Source organism: Nicotiana tomentosiformis, chromosome 10 (assembly GCF_000390325.3).
Source record: "Nicotiana tomentosiformis chromosome 10, ASM39032v3, whole genome shotgun sequence".
Classification (NCBI taxonomy): Eukaryota; Viridiplantae; Streptophyta; class Magnoliopsida; order Solanales; family Solanaceae; genus Nicotiana; species Nicotiana tomentosiformis.
The window spans coordinates 52,266,772-52,285,340 of record NC_090821.1 but is presented as its reverse complement, the minus strand read 5'-3'; the positions used below and the strand labels follow the sequence as shown (position 1 = coordinate 52,285,340).

At 41.0% G+C, this 18,569-nt stretch overlaps 1 protein-coding gene across 1 annotated transcript; it reads right to left on the bottom strand.

Moving 5' to 3' along the window:
• Positions 1 to 15,634: 15,634 nt before the first annotated feature.
• LOC138900164 (uncharacterized) lies at positions 15,635 to 16,291 on the bottom strand. Its single transcript, XM_070186879.1, has one exon. It carries the CDS (start codon positions 16,289 to 16,291, stop codon positions 15,635 to 15,637), a length of 657 nt encoding a protein of 218 aa, XP_070042980.1.
• Positions 16,292 to 18,569: the final 2,278 nt, after the last annotated feature.

Below are 18,569 nucleotides of genomic sequence, written 5' to 3'. Positions count from 1 at the left end.
CGGATTTTAGTAAATTTGACATGGTTAGACTCGTGAGTGAATGAGTTTTCGTATTTTATGAGTCTATTATTGTTGTAATTATGATATGTAATTACTTTTGGATAGATTTGGGCCATCCAGAGCCGGATATTCGTGGAAGGGGGATTCTTACGGATTGATTCAGCTTGACTTGAGGTAAGTATCTTGCCTAACCTTGTGTGGGGGAGCTACCCCTTAGGATTTGAGTCATCTATGTTGATTGTAGTCTGTGTACATGAGGTGACGAGTGCGTGCTCAGACTTATTTATGAAAAGTTGGCCTTTTAGGGTTCTTATGTCCTTATATTCACCATGTATGATGTGGTTTTTTTTTATACGTTTGAACTCCTATTTGCTAGTTTCACCTCTACATGCTTTGATTAGAGATAATTGCTTTAGGATTCACTCTTACTGTATATTTGACCCTTATTCAACTTAACCAAAGATTTTACCTCTTCTATCGTTGTGCTATATTTTTCATAACTGCTTATCTTTAATTGAAATCATTATTTTCTTATCCTATAATTGTTTAATCTTAATTGGAGTTATGATTATCTTCCGCTGCTTATCCGTACTTGAATTGTTGAATTTTCCTCGTAATTGCTCAACCTCAAAAGGAGTTTAGATAACCTATATCTTAGTTGACTTGCCATTATTTCGAACTATTTGACTCGTGTTGGCTTCTTATTGTTGACTTGAATATTGTGAAAATGTTTCTACATTTTTGTTTTGTTTTCCCTTGTTAAGTTTTCCTCCTTGTGTCTAGCATTCTTTACTATGGTCATTCCTTGTGAATGAGTTATACCGTTCTTGTGATTTAAATTCTTGAGTTGATTTGCTCATCGTACTTTGCATTTCTATCATTGTTACTTTTGTACTCGTTGTGGTGATGTACGAGGTTTCTGTCATGTTATCGTTGTTATCTCTGTTTTTTGCGCTGCATATTTAAATTGAGACTACGGACGTATTCCGGGAGATCCCCTAGCACTACATATTTATTTTGTTACTACGGACGTATTCCGTGAGATTCCCCAGCACTGCATATTTAAATTGGGACTACGGACGTATTTCGGGAGATCCCCCAGCACTGCATATTTAAATTGGGACTACGGACGTATTCCGGGAGATCCCCCTATCTTGCATATTTACTTTGGGACTACAAACATATTCCGGGAGATCCCCCAGCACTGCATATTTATTTTGGGACTACGGGACGGTATTTCGGTAGATTTCTCCGGTGGTTATATCTGTGTTCGGAGCTGCTAATCTTCCATGCTTAGGTGTCACAGGGTGACTTATACTCGACGGATATTACTTGAAAAGTTTATATTTGAAAAGTATTTATCTTGAAAGAACTATGTTTGAAGACTAATTATTTGAAAAGTTTATATTTGAAAGGTTTTATCTTGAAAGAACTATGTTTGAAGGCTAATTATCTGAAAAGTTTTATCTTGAAAGAATTATGTTTGAAAGATATTTATTTGAAGGAAGTATATTTCAAAAATAATTTCTTATTGGAAAGGATTATATCCTAAAGACCTCAATTTAAAAACTTACGGGTGAAAGTTTACACTTGAAGGATTTGACTAAGTTATTGGGGATGTTGGCTGAGACCTGATGTGAACACTATTGCAGCTGCTGAGTTACTACTTGCCTTTACTGTATTGTGATTTTTGGATTGGGTTGTGTTTTCATTCATTCTTCTGTGTCTTATTCTAGTGTTCCGCTGTTACTTGCTGTTTTTCCTTCCATATTGCAGTTTCTATGTCATTAGCTATATCGCGGGGTACTTAGATAGATGTCATGTTCTGTCATCCCTATACTTATACTTGTTCAGTTTATTAGACTAGTGGGTGTCTTGGCTAGTCCTCGTCACTACTTCGCCGAGGTTAGTCTTGATACTTACTGGGCACCGCTGTGGTGTGCTCATGCTACTCTTCTGCACATTTGTTTTGTGCAGATCCAGGTACTTCTTCATTAGCTAGCTGTGTGGATTGTTGCTGTGGAGACTCAAGGTAAACCTGCTGCTGCGTTCGCAGGCTTCGGAGTCACCTTCAACTTTTCGTATTGCATTGTTTATTCTTATTTCTGGACAGTTGTATTTAGAAGTTTTCTAGCAAACACTCTGTAGAGATTATGACTTATACTACCGGTTTTGGAAATTTTAAAAGATTTTATTTAAATAATGTTGTTTTAATTATTGTTAGGCTTACTTAGTCCCTAAGACTAGGTGTCATCACGATATCCAGACGGAGGGAAAATTGGGTCGTGTCAAGTTGGTATCAGAGCTCTAGGTTCATAGGTGCTACGAGTCATAAGAGAGTTTAGTAGAGTCTTGCGGATCGGTACCGAGACGTCTGTACTTATCTTCGAGAGGCTACAGAACTATTAGGATAATTTCACTTCCTTCATTCCTATCGTGCGAGCTCATTGATCTTGAAGTTTGAAATTTACCATTTCATTCTCTCACAAATGGTGAGGACATGGATTGCGGTTCCTGATGATGTTACCCCCAGACTTCAGAAGACTTTAGCGCAGTCCTTGGGCATGTTTGGTATATTGGCTCAGGCAGAGTTATTTCCGGTTGCACCAGTTACTTCACAGACCGAGGGAGGAGCCCAGACTCCCGTTGCCCACACTCCAAAGCAGCGAGTTCACGTTGGTCAGGTTCCAGGTGTCATGGTGACACAGGCTGTGGCTCTAGTTTAGCTTATGATCAGAGCAGCAACATCCGAGGAAGGGCAGCTTAGATTTGCAAGGTTCAAGAGATATAACCCTCCTACCTTCAGCATTTTGGCTTCAGAGAGTGCACAGGGTTTTCTGTAGGAGTGCCATAGCATCCTCCTCACTATGGACATTGTTGAGATGAGTGGGGTTGCTTTTACTATGTTCCAACTTAAGGGAACAACTCATCAGTAGTGGCGGGCATATGAGTTGGGTAGCCCGGCCAATGCAACTTCACTTACGTTGGTTCAGTTTTCAGAGATGTTTTTGAGAAAGTTTGTACCTCACTCCCTTCGGGATGCATCGCGCGCGGAGTTTGAGCTGTTGCGTCTGGGCACTATGTCAGTATTAGGGTATGCCGTCAGATTCAGTGATTCGGCCAGACATGCACCTGCCTTGGTCGCTTCAGCTAGAGGGCGAGTCCATAGATTCATTGCGGGGCTTAGGCATGATATTCAGTTCAGCATGTCTCGAGAGTTGAAGTCATATGTTTCGTTTTTGTAGGTGGTAGGGATCGCTCGCTAGTTAGAGGGCATGTGAGACCGGAAGTTAGAGAACAGACGAGATCAGGAGAGAGAGTATAGGGAGGCGAGGATGCCTCGTAGATCGGAGAGATCTACTGGTCCTTATTTTGGAAGCAGGGTACGACATGGTAGAAGTTTGGCGGGATAGCCAGTTCAGTTGCACTTTCGGCTTCGCGAAGTGTTTCAGGTGCTCATGGGTCTCAGAGTACCCGTTCCACACAGTTCCCACAACCACGTCAGCAGAGAGGTTGCTTCGAGTGTGGAGATACCAGCCACAGGGTGAGAGATTGTCCTAGACTCCGGACAGATGTGTGTCACAGCAGAGTATTCAGGCGAGTACAGGGTGCCCAGGAGGGGAAGGCCCAGCCCGTTGATGTGTTTCATATAGTAGGCTTGAGCCCACTACGCTAGATGATGTCATACAGGTAGGCTTTTGATTTGTTACAAAGGGGCACTATTCGTATTTTGATTCAGCTCTGCTTATCGGGGCGAGTTCCCCTATTAGTTGTCCCACCTATGGGTGCGTTCATGACTTAGTATTATGTTTAGGTGTTTACCCCGGTTGGGAGACTCTATGAGTGGTAGCCCATATCTATCATTTGTTTATATTCATTATCGAAAGTTTAGATACTAGAAGCGAATTCACGTTGTCCATTATGGCAGGTTTGATGTGTTTCCTGAGTAAATTTGTTACGATTTGTGAATTGATATTCTACTGGGTGAGGGTTTAGTAAGTGTTGTGATTTTATAGGCAGAATTGAATTAGTGAAAGATTTCCATTGGTATGATGTATATTCGACTTCAGATTCAGAGTTGAGGGTAAGACCCTCGCGATTCCATATGAATACCGCTGTAGAAGTTATATCAGGATGGGACCCTTGTGATTGTTCATATGCTTTAATTCTTTCCTTGTTATATTGTTTTGTAGGTTAGTATTGATAGAGAGTTGTGCCTGTCGGGCTTGTTTGGTAGTTTCCTTATATGTTTCTCTTTTCATAATCAGTCAATTTCGTTCGATGCTTCTTGAGTTTTAGCTTGCGTGGTTTGTGCCCGGAGGTGTTAGTTGTGACTTGTTGATTTGGGTGTATAGTTAAGAGGTCTTCGTGTTTCTTGTATCGTTGTCAGTGTTGTGGAGGTTTGAACATGGTTCTAATAGATATGAGGCTAATTGCCGGTGATGGTTTTGATTACGGGCAACTATTGTGATCAGAAATATTATTATGGGCCTATGTGTGGTGTGTCTTGTTGTGTGGTCGTACCTTGTGGGTGTAGGCATCAGTTGTTACAGCTGGTTGAGACTGATATCGGTTATGGATTTAGAATTGGGTCTTTTGAAGACAAATAGAAGGTGAGAATTTTGACTCTAAGGCTTATCGGTGTTGATAGAAGGGATAAATTACAGTTGGGATGGTGTCGATTGGGGTGACGTGGGGTCACCCACGGGTGTATGTTGGATATGTACTTTCAGTGATTTCAAGACTTCGAGGCGACGCTTAGCACGTTCGCGGACGAACGTTTGTTTAAGAGGGGAAGGATGTAATGACCCGGCCGTTCATTTTGAGAATTTAAGTCTCATCCGGCGGCATAAGGCCCTAAGCAGCTTCGTATTATGTTCCTTGACTTGCGTGCATGGTTGAATTCAATTATTAGGTGATTCAAAGGGGATTGGGACACTTAGTCCCTAAATGAGAGCTTAAGTCTTTGAATTTGGACCGTAGTCGAAAATGTGTGAAGACGGATCCGGAATGGAATTCTGTCAACTTCGTTAGCTCCGTTGAGTGATTTTGAGCATAGGAGCGTGTCCGGAATGTGTTTTGGAAGTCTGTAGTAGATTTAGGCTTGAATTGGCGAAAGTTAAATTTTTGGCGATTTCGGCCGATAGTGGAAATTTCGATATCGAGCTCGGAATGGATTTACGAAAGTGGTTGTACGTTTGTAGTGTCATTTGTGACCTGTGTGCAAATTTGAGGTCATTCAGACGTGGTTTGATAGGTTTCGACATTGATTGTAGGAATTTGAAGTTTCAAGTTCTTTAAGTTTGAATTGGAAGGTGATTCGTGATTTTACCATTAGTTGATGTGAATTGAGGGCTCGAATAAGTTCGTATGGTGTTTTAGGATTGGTTGGTATGTTTGGTTGAGGTCCCGGGGGGCTCGGGTGAGTTTCGAGTGCTTAACGGATGAAAAGTTGGATTTGTGTTGCTGCTGAAATCTTCAGGCATCTGTCATTTTCGCACATGCGGTGGGGAGATCGCAGGTGCGTGATCGCACGTGCGGAGAGGCAAGCGTAGAATCGGATTTGGGATGTGTGGTCGGGGGTCGCAGGTGCGAAGGGAAATGCCGCATATACGAAGCCCGCAGATGCGCTAAAGGACACGCAGGCGTGGAGGAGATCGCAGAAGAGGATAATAGTCTGCACGCGCACACTCGCAGGTACGGCCCTTTTGCCGCAGGAGCGGACCCAGCCCTCTAAAGTCGTTTCCGCAGGTGCGGCAGCGCTGGTGCGACCCAAGGTCCGCAGATGCGGAATAATTGGGCAGAAAAGGGGCAGATTCGAGGGTTTGAAGTTCACTTCACAAATTTGATTGAGAGCTCGGTAGAAGGTGGAATTTGGAGAGATTTTCGGAGGAAGTTTTTGGGTAATGATTCTTAACTCCCTTATGGTTATATTCCACTAATCTATGCTCAAATTTCATCGTTTAAATTCGGATTTGGGGTGAAAAATTGAGAAAAGTTCTTAGGCCGAATTTTGGGATTTTGATCTAGATTTTGGTGTCAGATTTTAGTAAATTTGATATGGTTAGACTCACGAGTGAATGAGCTTTCGTATTTTACAACTTTGACTCGATTCCGAGAAGTGGGCCCTACGGGCAATTTTGAGTTAATTTCGGAATTTTCGTTTAAAATGTTGATTTTGTTAATTAGAAGAGTCTATTATTGTTGTAATTATGATATGTAATTGCTTTTGGATAGATTTGGGCCATCCAGAGTCGGATATTCATGGAAAGGGCATTATTACGAATTGATTCAGCTTGAATCGAGGTAAGTATCTTGCCTAACCTTATGTGGGGGAGCTACCCCTTAGGATTTGAGTCATCTATGTTGATTGTAGTCTGTGTACGCGAGGTTACGAGTGCGTGCTCGGACTTATTTGTGAAAAGTTGGCTTTTTAGGGTTCTTATGTCCTTATATTCACCGTGTATGATGTGGTATTTTTTATACGTTTGAACTCCTATTTGCTAGTTTCACCTCTGCATGCTTTGATTAGAGATAATTATTTTAGGATTCACTCTTACTGTCTATTTGACCCTTATTCGACTTAACCAAAGATTTTATCTCTTCTATCGTTGTGCTATATTTTTCATAACTGCTTATCTTTAATTGAAATCATTATTTTCTCATCCTATAATTGTTTAATCTTAATTGGAGTTATGATTATCTTCCGCTGCTTATCCTTACTTGAATTGTTGAATATTCCTCGTAATTGCTCAACCTCAAAAGGAGTTTAGATAACCTATATCTTAGTTGACTTGCCATTATTTGGAACTATTTGACTCGTGTTGGCTTCTTATTGTTGACTTGAATATTGTGAAATCGTTGCTACATTTTTGTTTTGTTTTCCCTTGTTAAGTTGTCCTCCATGTGCCTAGCATTCTTTACTGTAGTCATTCCTTGTGAGTGAGTTATACCGTTCTTGTGATTTAAATTCTTGAGTTGATTTGCTCACCGTACTTTGCATTTCTGTCATTGTTGCTTTTGTACTCATTGTGGTGATGTACGAGGTTTCTGTCGTGTTTTAGTTGTTATCTCTGTTGTTTGTGCTGCATATTTAAATTGGGACTACGAACATATTCCGGGAGATCCCCCAGCACTGCATATTTATTTTGGGACTACGGACGTATTCCGGGAGATCCCCCAGCACTGCATATTTAAATTGGGACTACGGATGTATTTCGGGAGATCACCCTGTCTTGTATATTTACTTTGGGACTACGGACGTATTCTGAAAGATCCCCCAACACTGCATATTTATTTTGGGACTACGGGACGGTATTCCGGTAGATTTCCCCTGTGGTTATATCTGTGTTCGGAGCTGCTAATCTTCCATGCTTAGGTGTCACAGGGTGACTTATACTCGAAGGATATTACTTGAAAAGTTTATATTTGAAAAGTATTTATCATGAAAGAATTATGTTTGAAGGCTAATTATTTGAAAAGTTTATATTTGAAAGCTTTTATCTTGAAAGAACTATGTTTGAAGGCTAATTATCTAAAAAGTTTATATTTGAAAGGTTTTATCTTGAAAGAACTATATTTGAAAGATATTTAATTGAAGGAAGTATATTTCAAAAATAATTTCTTATTGGGAAGGATTATATTCTAAAGACCTCAATTTAAAAACTTACAGGTGTAAGTTAACACTTAAAGGATTTAACTAATTTATTGGGGATGTTGGCTGAGACCTGATGTGAAAACTATTGCAGTTGCTGAGTTACTACTTGCCTTTATTGTATTGTGATTTTTGGATTGGGTTATGTTTTCGTTCATTCTTCTGTGTCTTATTCTGGTGTTCTGCTGTTACTTGCTGTTTTTCCTTCCTTAGTACAGTTGCTATGTCGTTAGCCATATCGTGGGATCCTTAGATAGATGTCATGTTCTGTCATCCCTATACTTATACTTGTTCAGTTTATTAGACCAATGGGTGTCTTGACTAGTCTTCGTCAGTACTTCACCGAGGTTAGTCTTGATACTTACTAGGCATCGCTGTGGTGTGCTCATGCTACTCTTCTGCACATTTCTTTTGTGCAGATCCAAGTACTTGTTCGTTAGGTAGCTATGTGGACTGTTGCTGTGGAGACTCAAGGTAAACCTGTTGCTGCGTTCACAGGCTTCGGAGCCACCTTCAACTTTTCGTTTTGCACTGTTTATTCTTATTTCTGGACAGTTATATTTAGAAGTTTTCTAGCAAATACTTTGTAGAACTTATGACTTGTACTACCAGTTTTAAAAATTTTAAGAGATTCTATTTAAATAATGTTGTTTTAATTATTGTTAGGCTTACCTAGTCCCTAAGACTAGGTGCCATCACGATACCCAGATGGAGGGAAAATTGGGTCGTGACACCTTTATTGCCTTGTGCTTGGACTACTCCTTTTTGAGTCAGATTTCATCTCGGGAGACCAACTTCCAGCATTCCTGCTTGTTCTCAAGCAAATAAATTAGTTCCCACTTATCCCCACTTATCAACTCCCCCAAACTTAAGTTTTTGCTTGTTCTCAAGCAAATAAATTAGTTCCCACCTCCAAACGTTAAGGGTCATTTCAACGAGTCGAAGGTGAGCCATCCACACATCAGTTGGGACCAACAATTACCCAAATTACTCATGTATTATCAATAAGGCGACAAGTTAAATATTCATGCACATATAGTTCTAATGTGACATTTGAGCATCGAGAGTTGACTTTACTCATCAAGGACTCTTTCTCTAACACGTAGGTCATGGTGGACTCCAAACTCTTCCTCCTCTACTTTCCTTAACCTAGCTCACTTAAGAATTTTAGCACTCACTCCAAAAATTTATGAAAGGTTCACTCATCTCTCTCAAGAGAATGTCGCAAGTACGACTTCATGTACCATAGACTTGCCCCTTATGTAGGTCGCCACTAATGTAAGCTCACTCAGCTTGAAATCAAATAGGACTTCTTTTGGGATGTAATCAAGTCTTTTGGATTAGGGTTGGATACAATATGGGTGGGTGGTTAAACTTTTCCTTAAGCACTCCATTTTTCATTTCGCGGCTCACACTTTGCCAATTCTTTGAGGCACTTATTTTTCCTTGGGGAACTAGAGATACTTAACATCACTCTTTCTTGATCTTTACATTCATTTTCTCCCTCTTTGGTTTCTTCATGTTGGGGATCATTACCTTTTTTTGAATCCCTTCAACTCTTCTACTTATTCACTATTTTGTATTTTTCTTTTTCCTCTTTTCTTTTCTTGCCTTTCCTTCTCATAAATTCTTTTCTCTTATTATGCCTTGATACCTTTTTCAAGTTCCTCGTCTCTCTCGCAAACTTATGTTTTTAGCCATTTATTTCAAAAGATTGTTAAGGAAAGATCAGGTGCGAGAGAGGGTCATGCCAAAATGGGTAAAGGCTTATAACATGGTTGTCAAATGAGAAATGTTCGAGGCTCAAAGAGGTTGACTAGGGATCACAACATTGGTAGGAAATATAAACTCAAACGGGTCGTGGAAAGCCTACAATCACTTTTAAAGCCAAGAAAAACTTAGGATTTTGCCTTGAAACACATTCGGGGCAAGTTCTTAACCTTTCGCATGGATACTTGGATTAGCAACAAAGCATCTCACCCCTCATGCAAATGGATTGTTAAAGAGGATAGAGTCGAGGTACCACAACGACCACATTCAAGATTGAAAATCACTATGGTTCAATTAAACCACTCGATGGTTGCCAGAGTCAACACAAGAGTAACAAAGTCACTAACTAGAGTTATTTCTTTCAAAAACCTTGTTTCTAACCATAAGCACGTAGTTAAGTATGTTGGTACCAATTGAAGCATGTTTGACTCTTTGAGCATGACTTAATTAGGTCTTTTTATTTATTACTACTACAATTATTACCGAAACACCAAAAACGGACTCATTCCCTTAAGAAGGTTGTCACGCCATCCATCATTGGGACGAGTCACCCGATTCGCACAACAACTACCTTTAAAAATAACTGTGGCTAAGAAGACGACAAAGGCTTATTATCTGCTAGAACATATAAAGAGGCTACTAAATCAAACAAAGAATCTACTAACTCAAACTAAGAACTCACAAAGAAACAAAAATGAAGAAGCTAATAAACAAAAACTACTGAATATACATAATGAGAGAAAAAGAGAGAATATATGCAGAATACGAAAGAGAATGAAAATAATATCAAGTTATTACAGGCCAATTGTCTTAGAATATAACAAATAAGATCAAATAAACTCCACTACCGAATAAAAATAAGCATTGTCCCCAATGCTTAACCAAATAAGAATAAAAGTGGGGAAAGAGTGAAGAAAAACTCCCTATTGATCCTTAGACATCTCTGTGTCCACAACAATATTACCGCCCTCAGTCTTATCCAACTGAATCTCATCATCCTCAACTCTAGGAGTGACTGTGTTGGTGAACATATGACGCACTGCTTCGGCAGTAGAGTCTGGCTCCTCAGACTAGCCAGCTAGTGCCACCGGTGATGATGGTGCTACAGGATCTGAGACTGAAGGGTGTGGGATGATCAACATGTCAAAAGGGATATCTCCGGCTGCACCAAGCTTGGTCATCTGCCTACGTAGCTTGTCTACTGACTTCTTACTAGCCTGGGACTTTCTCATCTTCTTTACTTCTTTGCCCAGCTCTTCTATCACAGACCTGTGATGTACCTAGGTAGCCATGATGGTGTTATGGTTCTCTATGATCTTCTTCAATGTCTCCTAAACTGTCGGGTGAAACTGAGGAGCCTGAATAGTAGACTGTGCTACAACATCATTGGATAAGTCAGACAACTTTGCAGTTGTTGTCTACATCCAGTTGTTGAGGCTCGCCAATGCCTGGGAGACTCACAATGCAGAAAGTGAAGAAGTAGGCATGGGCACCGGCTTCAAAGCCAAAGTGGTAACTGTGGAAGGAGATGCAGAAGGGGATGTGGATGATGATGGAGCCATAGCTGCGGCACTAGAGGAAGGCTCGGTCGATGTGGATGGAACATCAACTGCCTCCACAACTACCACAACTAGCTCATCAGACTGGCCTGTGGGGGTAGACGACTGACCTTTTCTCTTCGGGTTGTTCGCATCCATAAGTTCGTACTATGAGAAAGGCTTCTTCAGTCTTACCTTTGTATCAAAATCCCTTGGTTCTACCCCAACATCCGTAAGATACTCTGTAATGGTGTTGGGGTACGGGTAGGAAGACTCATCCTGCCGGGCGATCACAGAGATGTTGGCTGACATCAAGGCACCCACATTGATAAGGTATCCAACCATAATGGAGGCAACTAAGACTGCCCGAAGAATCAGCAAGTGATTCTCATTTTGACTCGTGTCCAGTCCGCTGCAAATAAATGATTACCACCCTTTTGCTTCGAAGCTTAATATGCTCCGGTGGAGAGGAACTCCAGCAGTGGTCCATGGTGGTGGTGGTCCTAGTGCAGCTAGAAATTCCGCTAACCAAGGACGAACTGCATCCCCAAGTGCACACTTTTCCAGGTATTCTTTTGGCTCGACATCATCAAATCCCAAGTATGTGTTCAGTGTGTGCTGGTCAAATCGCACTTTGAGGTTTCTCACTTTTGTCACCTTTGTCCCATTTTTGATATGTACCACATTGGCGTAAAATTCTCAGACAAGGTATACCTTAGCATCCACCATACTCTGGGTATACCACGTCCACCCCTTCCGCTGCCTAAACCGCCTCAGCACGGTCAGGTTGTAACTCTCTAGGTCTGTCAATAAGAACTGTCGCTCAAGTGTTAGCGACCTCGCGAACCATCATGTGCGATAACTAGTGAAAGCTGCTAGGCTGACAAATCGGTCCTTCCAAACCTCTTTCTTCTTTGTTATTTCAATCTCGGGAGTTGTGGCATCTCCCCCTCTACCATTATCGGGGATGTCCTAAATTGATGTATCTGGTGCCTCAGGGACAGGTGTAGTGGATGGCTCCTAACTAGCACCTTCAGAACCCTCGGAAGTGCTGTGGGATGAGGATGGCTCGTCCCTTAGTTGAAAACTCCCTGACGGCCTAGACTGTACTGCCGGTTATTCGTGGATAGAGGCTGAGTTTCCCTATGATACGTTCCTAGACGAGGCATATGAACTGCACCTCTCCGTCTCTTGGCTATTGTTTTTTCTGATTTCCTACAGTTGGGCATTAGGTAATGCTCTCTTGACTCATCTCTGAGAAGGTTCACCCCTCCATTTAGAGGTATCACCTCCACCTCTAGATCAAACCATTATCTATATTAAATAGACACAGTTGTTAGTTGCAATTCAATGTTCAATCAGACACAGGGTATATACAAGAAAACACTAGAAAACACAATGAGGGTCACAAACACAGTGTGCTTGAAGGGTAAGGATCTGTGGCCCGCACAAGGTTCTTGCGGCCACAGCTAAAGCCTTACAAATCGCACAATTTAGCATTGAAGCCATAGAAATGAAGTGCGGTCCTCACAATTTCACTTGCAGCAGCAACTTTGAGACTCAAAATGTGCCAACTCTCTAATGACATAGAATTGGCTGATGTGCGGCCGTAGTATGTTTTCTGCGCCCCGCACAATTTGTCTTACGGTCACACATTTGAGACACAAATTTGTGAATTTCTGATGACAATACAATGATTGTTTTGCGGCCGCAATGGGAATTCTGCGGCCCGCACAATTTTCCTGTGTCCACAGATTTGTTTTCACTAGTAGTCCCCCAGATCAACTTCTACGGACTGCACAATTTTCTTGTGGCCGCAGAATTCAAAGGATATAAATAGTCCAGTATGATTAACTAGGTTTTGCAATTTTTGTGCAAATTTTGACATGGCAACAACACAAGAGCTTGAAAATACATTGATCCAGTCCCCAGTAAATAAGTATTAGTTAACCCACTACAGATTTAAAAAAACTACAACTTAAACTAAAAAATGAAAATTTCAAACAAGAAATTTAAGCATACCAGATGTGAATGAGTGCAAAGGATGAGTGATCGCAATTGTAGGGCGTGTAGGAAGATGATTAACTAAGAGATTTTAATATAGTGCAAGATTTTGTGCTCAGAGAGAGAAAAATATAACAGTAGCCCTAGCCCTCTATTTATACTATCGATGTTCTTAAGGGGAAGAGGGGCGAATGCGGCCGCAAAATTTGACTTGCGGTCCGCACTCTGTTACCTGGGGAGCTTAAGTCAACTTTTTGTTTGCGGTCTGTAGAATTATGTTTGCGGCTGCAGATTTCTTGGTATGGCCACATATCGACTCTTTTTCTGACAGACCAACTTTAGAGAGTTGCTATAATCCACCTTCCACTTGTGCAATCTGCAAGATAATTATGCGGTCGCAGAGCACTTTTGCTGCAGCAACTGCAAATGTGCTATCCGCACAATTCAACTGTGGCCCGCAAATCTTGCAACACTTTGCTAGATTTCTGTCCACCATTCCTGTAAGGCACACTCATCCCTGTAGCACACTTCAAATCAAGTTAGCACAAAAATCGCCCGGGAACACTCCATTTAGACTTTACTTCCCGGGAACATTCTCAACCTTGAGTAAAACAACACAACAAGATCGCCCACCTTGAACTCTTTGTTCCAAAATGTATTTGTCATGAAGATATTTCAACTTTTTATTGTAGAAGGATGAACTTTCATAAGAATGGTACCGGAACTCATCGAATTCATTCAAATGTGCAACCCTCAAGTTTGCGGCTACATCCCTATCAAGATTCAACCTCTTTAGAGTCCATATGGCCTTGTGCTCTAGTTCCACCGGAACATGACAAGATTTGCCGAACACCAACCGGTATGGCGACATTCCGATGGGGTGTTTTGTAAGCCGTATGATAAGCCCATAATGCATCATCAAGCTTCTTGGACCAATTCATCCGGTTAGCATTCACTGTTTTGGACAAAATACTATTTCACTCCCGGTTGGAGACTTCTACTTGATCGCTAGCTTGTGGATGATAGGGAGTCATTACTTTATGAGTAACACCATACTTGCTAAGTAAAGTGTCGAAATCCTTGTTGCAAAAATATGACCCCCCATTGCTTATAATAGCCCGCGGAATACCAAACCTTGTGAAAATATTCTTCTTCAAGAACGCCACCATACTTCTCACCTCATTGTTGGGTAGAGAAATAGCCTCAACCCATTTAGACACATAATCAACCGCAACCAAGATGTAGGTGTTTCCACAAAAACTAACGAAAGGACCCATGAAATCAATACCCCACATATCGAAAATATAAATTTCGAAAATGGTGGTGAGGGGCATTTCATTTTTATTTGAGATTCCACCAGCCCTTTGACATTTATCACATCGTTTCACTAAATCACTTGCATCCCTGTAAAGAGTAGGCCAATAGAAATCGCAACTTAGCACTTTGGTTGCCGTTTTTTCTCCACCATGATGACCACCATATGGCGAAGAATGACAAGCCCCAAGAATTTTACATTGCTCTTCTTCCGGTACACATCTTCTAATCACCCAATCCGTACAAATCGAAAAGGCATGGTTCATCCCAATAATAATCATGGCAATGTCTTTTGAGCTTCTTCCTTTGGTTTTAAGATAACTTATCCGGGATGATACCGCACACAAGGAAATTTGATAGATACGCGAACCATAGGACCTCCTTCATTGAAATGACCAAGAGTTTCTCATTGTGGAAGGAGTCATTGATTTAAAGGCCATCATGTGGCCTCCCCTCCTACTACAAATGAGACAAGTGGTCCGCCACTTAATTTTCACTCCCTTTTCTATCTTGGATGTTAATATCAAACGCTTGCAACAAATGAATCTATCTCATCAACTGAGCTTTGGAATCTTTCTTGATCATAAGATAACAAAGTGCCACATGATGTGTGTGGACAATAACTTTCGCACCCATCAAGTACGGGCGGAACTTCTCAATTTCAAACACAATGGCAAGGAGCTCTTTCTCTGCAACGGTGTAGTTGACTTGGGCACTATTCATGGTCTTACTAGCATAGTAGACCTGGTGAAAAATCTTATTGATACATTGCCCCAAATTAGCCCAAACCTCTACGTCACTTGCATCACACATGAGTTGAAAAGGGACACTCCAATTTGGAGCGGTGATGATGGGAGTAATTGTCAACTTGAACTTTAACAATTCTAAGCACCATAGGGACATGTAAAGGTTGTTTTGTAGGAGGAGTTGTCCTATTTTAAAGATCCAAAGATAGTTTCTAGGGTGCATAATTGTACAACCCCATTCCTTGCAAAGAATTCACACATTGCATGAATCGATACATCTCATCATCATCAAATTTGAGCAAGACGGCCTTCAACATATCACCAACAATGATTTTGTCACTTGTATCATCAACAATTATATTGGTCACCAAGTCCACAAAAGAGCACACTTGGTTGCTATTTGGTTTCCGCATGGACTTACACACATGGAATACCACTTTTTTATCCCCCACCCGGAAGTGAGTTTTCTGGCTTCAACATCACAAAGAGCCTTCCTTGTAGCAAGGACAGGTCTTCCAAGAATAATCGGCACCTCTTAGTCAACTTAACAATCTAGAATGAAAAAATCCGCCGGAAGAATGAATTTATCAACGGGAACCAAGACATATTCAATCACTCCCAAAGGTCTCTTCATGGTACGATCGGCCATGTGCAATCTCATAGAAGTGGGGCATAAAATTGATACTTGCCCCAAGATCACAAAGAGCTTTAGAAAACTCGGTACTTCCAATTGCACAAGGAATCATGAATGCACTGGGATCTTCCAATATATGAGCCATTGAATGCACAATTGCACTCACTTGATGAGTGACTTTTATAATTTCAAAATTCATTAACCGTTTCTTTCTCACAAGATCCTTCAAAAACATTGCATAAATGGGCATTTGTTCCAAAGCTTCAACTAATGGCACATTGATTGAGAGACTCTTCATCATTTGAATATAATTTTTGAATTGATTCTTTCCATTTTGTTGGGCAAGTCTTTGAGGGTATTGAGGTGGAGTATTAGGCAATGGTGCCTTAGCCTTTTGCACTACCGGCTCCGGTATATCAATAATGTGATCCCTAGATGGGTTCACCTCGTCTTGAGTCTCTTCCACACTATCATCAATATCAATCCGAACTTCATCATTTGATTGGACCATATTGTTCGGGTCCTCTTCTTCTTTTACCACTTGTTCATTATTGACAAGTTGCTTTTGACTTGAGGTGGGTGCGTTCCCACCTCTTCCACTTCTTATAGTAACGGCTATTTCATGCCCCATTTTGTTTCCATCCCCACCCTTTGGGTTTACCACCGTGTCACTTGGTAGTGCCCCTTAGAATGAGAATTTAGAGCTTGAGATATTTGCCCCATTTGAACTTCTAAGTTGCGTATCGATGTGTTGTGTGAGGCAGGTTGGGCATCCAAATCGGCATTCTTTTCCATCATTTGCTTAAACATGTTCTCAATACGCCCCATCTCATTGGTTTAAGAACTAGGACCCTGGGAAGGATAAGGAGGCGGGTTGTTTGGTTGTTGATACATCTGGGGCCTTTGAAAACCCGATCCCCGATTGCCTTGATTATGGTTCTATCCGCCTTGATTGTTACCCCCCCCCCCCAATGTTCTTGATTATTGCCGCTCCAATTTCTTTGATTGTTGTTGTTATGCCAATTCCCTTGATTTTTTCTGCCACTCCAATTTCCTTGGTTGTTAGAATTCCAATTGCCTTGATTGTTTTGCGATTGCCATTGTTGTTGGTTTGTGCCTTGGAAGTTGTTTCGTTGTCCTTGAAAGTAAAGTTGTTCACATAGTGAACCTCCTCTTCTTGGTCATTGTAAGAATCATCTTGATCAAAACTACTATTATCTTGCACAAAATTGTCCACTCGATGTTGCACTTGTGGACCCTTGGTTCTCTTTATGTTCACCATCATGTTCGCCCCCTCCATGGAATTGACTTGCTTAGGATTTTGTACTTGTTGAAGTTGAGCCTTTGCTAATTGATCCATGGTGATAGTCAATTCAGCAATGGCTTACCCATGGTCTTGCAACTCTTTGTGAAGGTGGATCGTGTTGGGATCACCTTGTGGAACATTAGCACGAGATTGTCATGCCGATGATGTTTCCTCCATTTCATCTAACATCTCACACGCCTCTACGTAAGGCGTAGTCATGAAGTTCCAACCTGCAAGTTGATTCAGCACACATTGGTTGGTTGTATTTATCCCAAAATTAGAAAGTTTGTTGAATCATAGTTTCCTTCATATCATTATTGGGATATTCCTTAACCATTGTTCTATAACGTTCCCATATCTTGTGTAGTGGTTCATTTGGCTCTTGCTTGAATGCCAAAATCACATCCCGAAGTGTACCTATGTGCCCCAGAGAGAAGAACTCAGAAATAAACTTTTCCGCCAACTCATCCTAAGTGTGAATGGAATGGTTCGGCAAACGATCCAACCAATCTAAAGCTTTCCCTCGTAGAGAGAGGGAAAAAGCCCCAGCCTCAATGCATCTTCGGAGACATTTGTTTGTTTTCTCCCCCAACAAGTGTCCACATACCCCTTCAAATGTATGTATGCATTTTTACTTAGAGCACCGGTGAAGAACCCTCGTGGCTCTAGAAAAGTGAGGATCACATTGGTGATTTGAAAGTCACCCGCCCTAATACGGGAAGGGACTATTGCACTTGCATATCCTTTATTGGGTAACACCCGGCGTGGAGCCACTCGTGGAGGAGGTGGGGGTGGTACGGGGACATTGTTATGAGGCACTCGGCCTTTTCTATTGGCTTGAGGTTCAAGAGGAACCTCGTCAACTTGCTCATCATAGACGTCCACATCCCCTAAAGCAATATTTCTGAGCACATTGTTTTCCATGGTTGTACCTACGATTTCTCAAACAAGTTAGTAGCATAGAAGGAAGAGAAGATACTCTAAAAACACACCCAAATATATAGCTAACACTGTTTTTAACTCCCCGACAATGGCGCCAAAAATTGGTCACGTCCAAAACACACCTCAAAAGAGATATGAAACAGCCATTTGCAATAATAGAAACCCAATTAAGAGTCGGGGTCGAATCTACAGGAATCTAAGATGAGGGTTAGGGATATATATTTCACTGTGAGTGATTGAATTATTTACATTGCACTTCCACATAAAGATTTGTTTCCTATTTCTAATTTTACTCTATTGATTGCAAAATAGAGAAAGAAGACTAGAAAACATTGTTTTTAAGATTTTTCCAAATGGATAAAAAGCCTAGGGCTATGACCATTACCTAAGAGTTTGCCTAATGAGATAAAGACTTTAATGCTTGTTTCGTTGATTGGGGTGTATTATAGCTATCAATTCTAAATTACCCACTCATTACCTCTCGGACAGAGAGTAGTTTTGCCCAATTTAGCTTTCTCAAGACCAAATGGGTATTATTAAAAACAGTTGATAAGAGCTCAAGTCAGATTATTAATATCACTAGGTTAATCAATCTCTCAATTGACACAATTCCTTATTAGCTAAGTTATCCGAGACTAAGTGTCTCTTTCTCAAGTGGGGA

Coding starts and splice junctions, on each gene's coding strand:
- LOC138900164 (XM_070186879.1), bottom strand. CDS start 16,291: ATGGGGCATGAAATAGCCGTTACTATAAGAAGTGGAAGAGGTGGGAAC.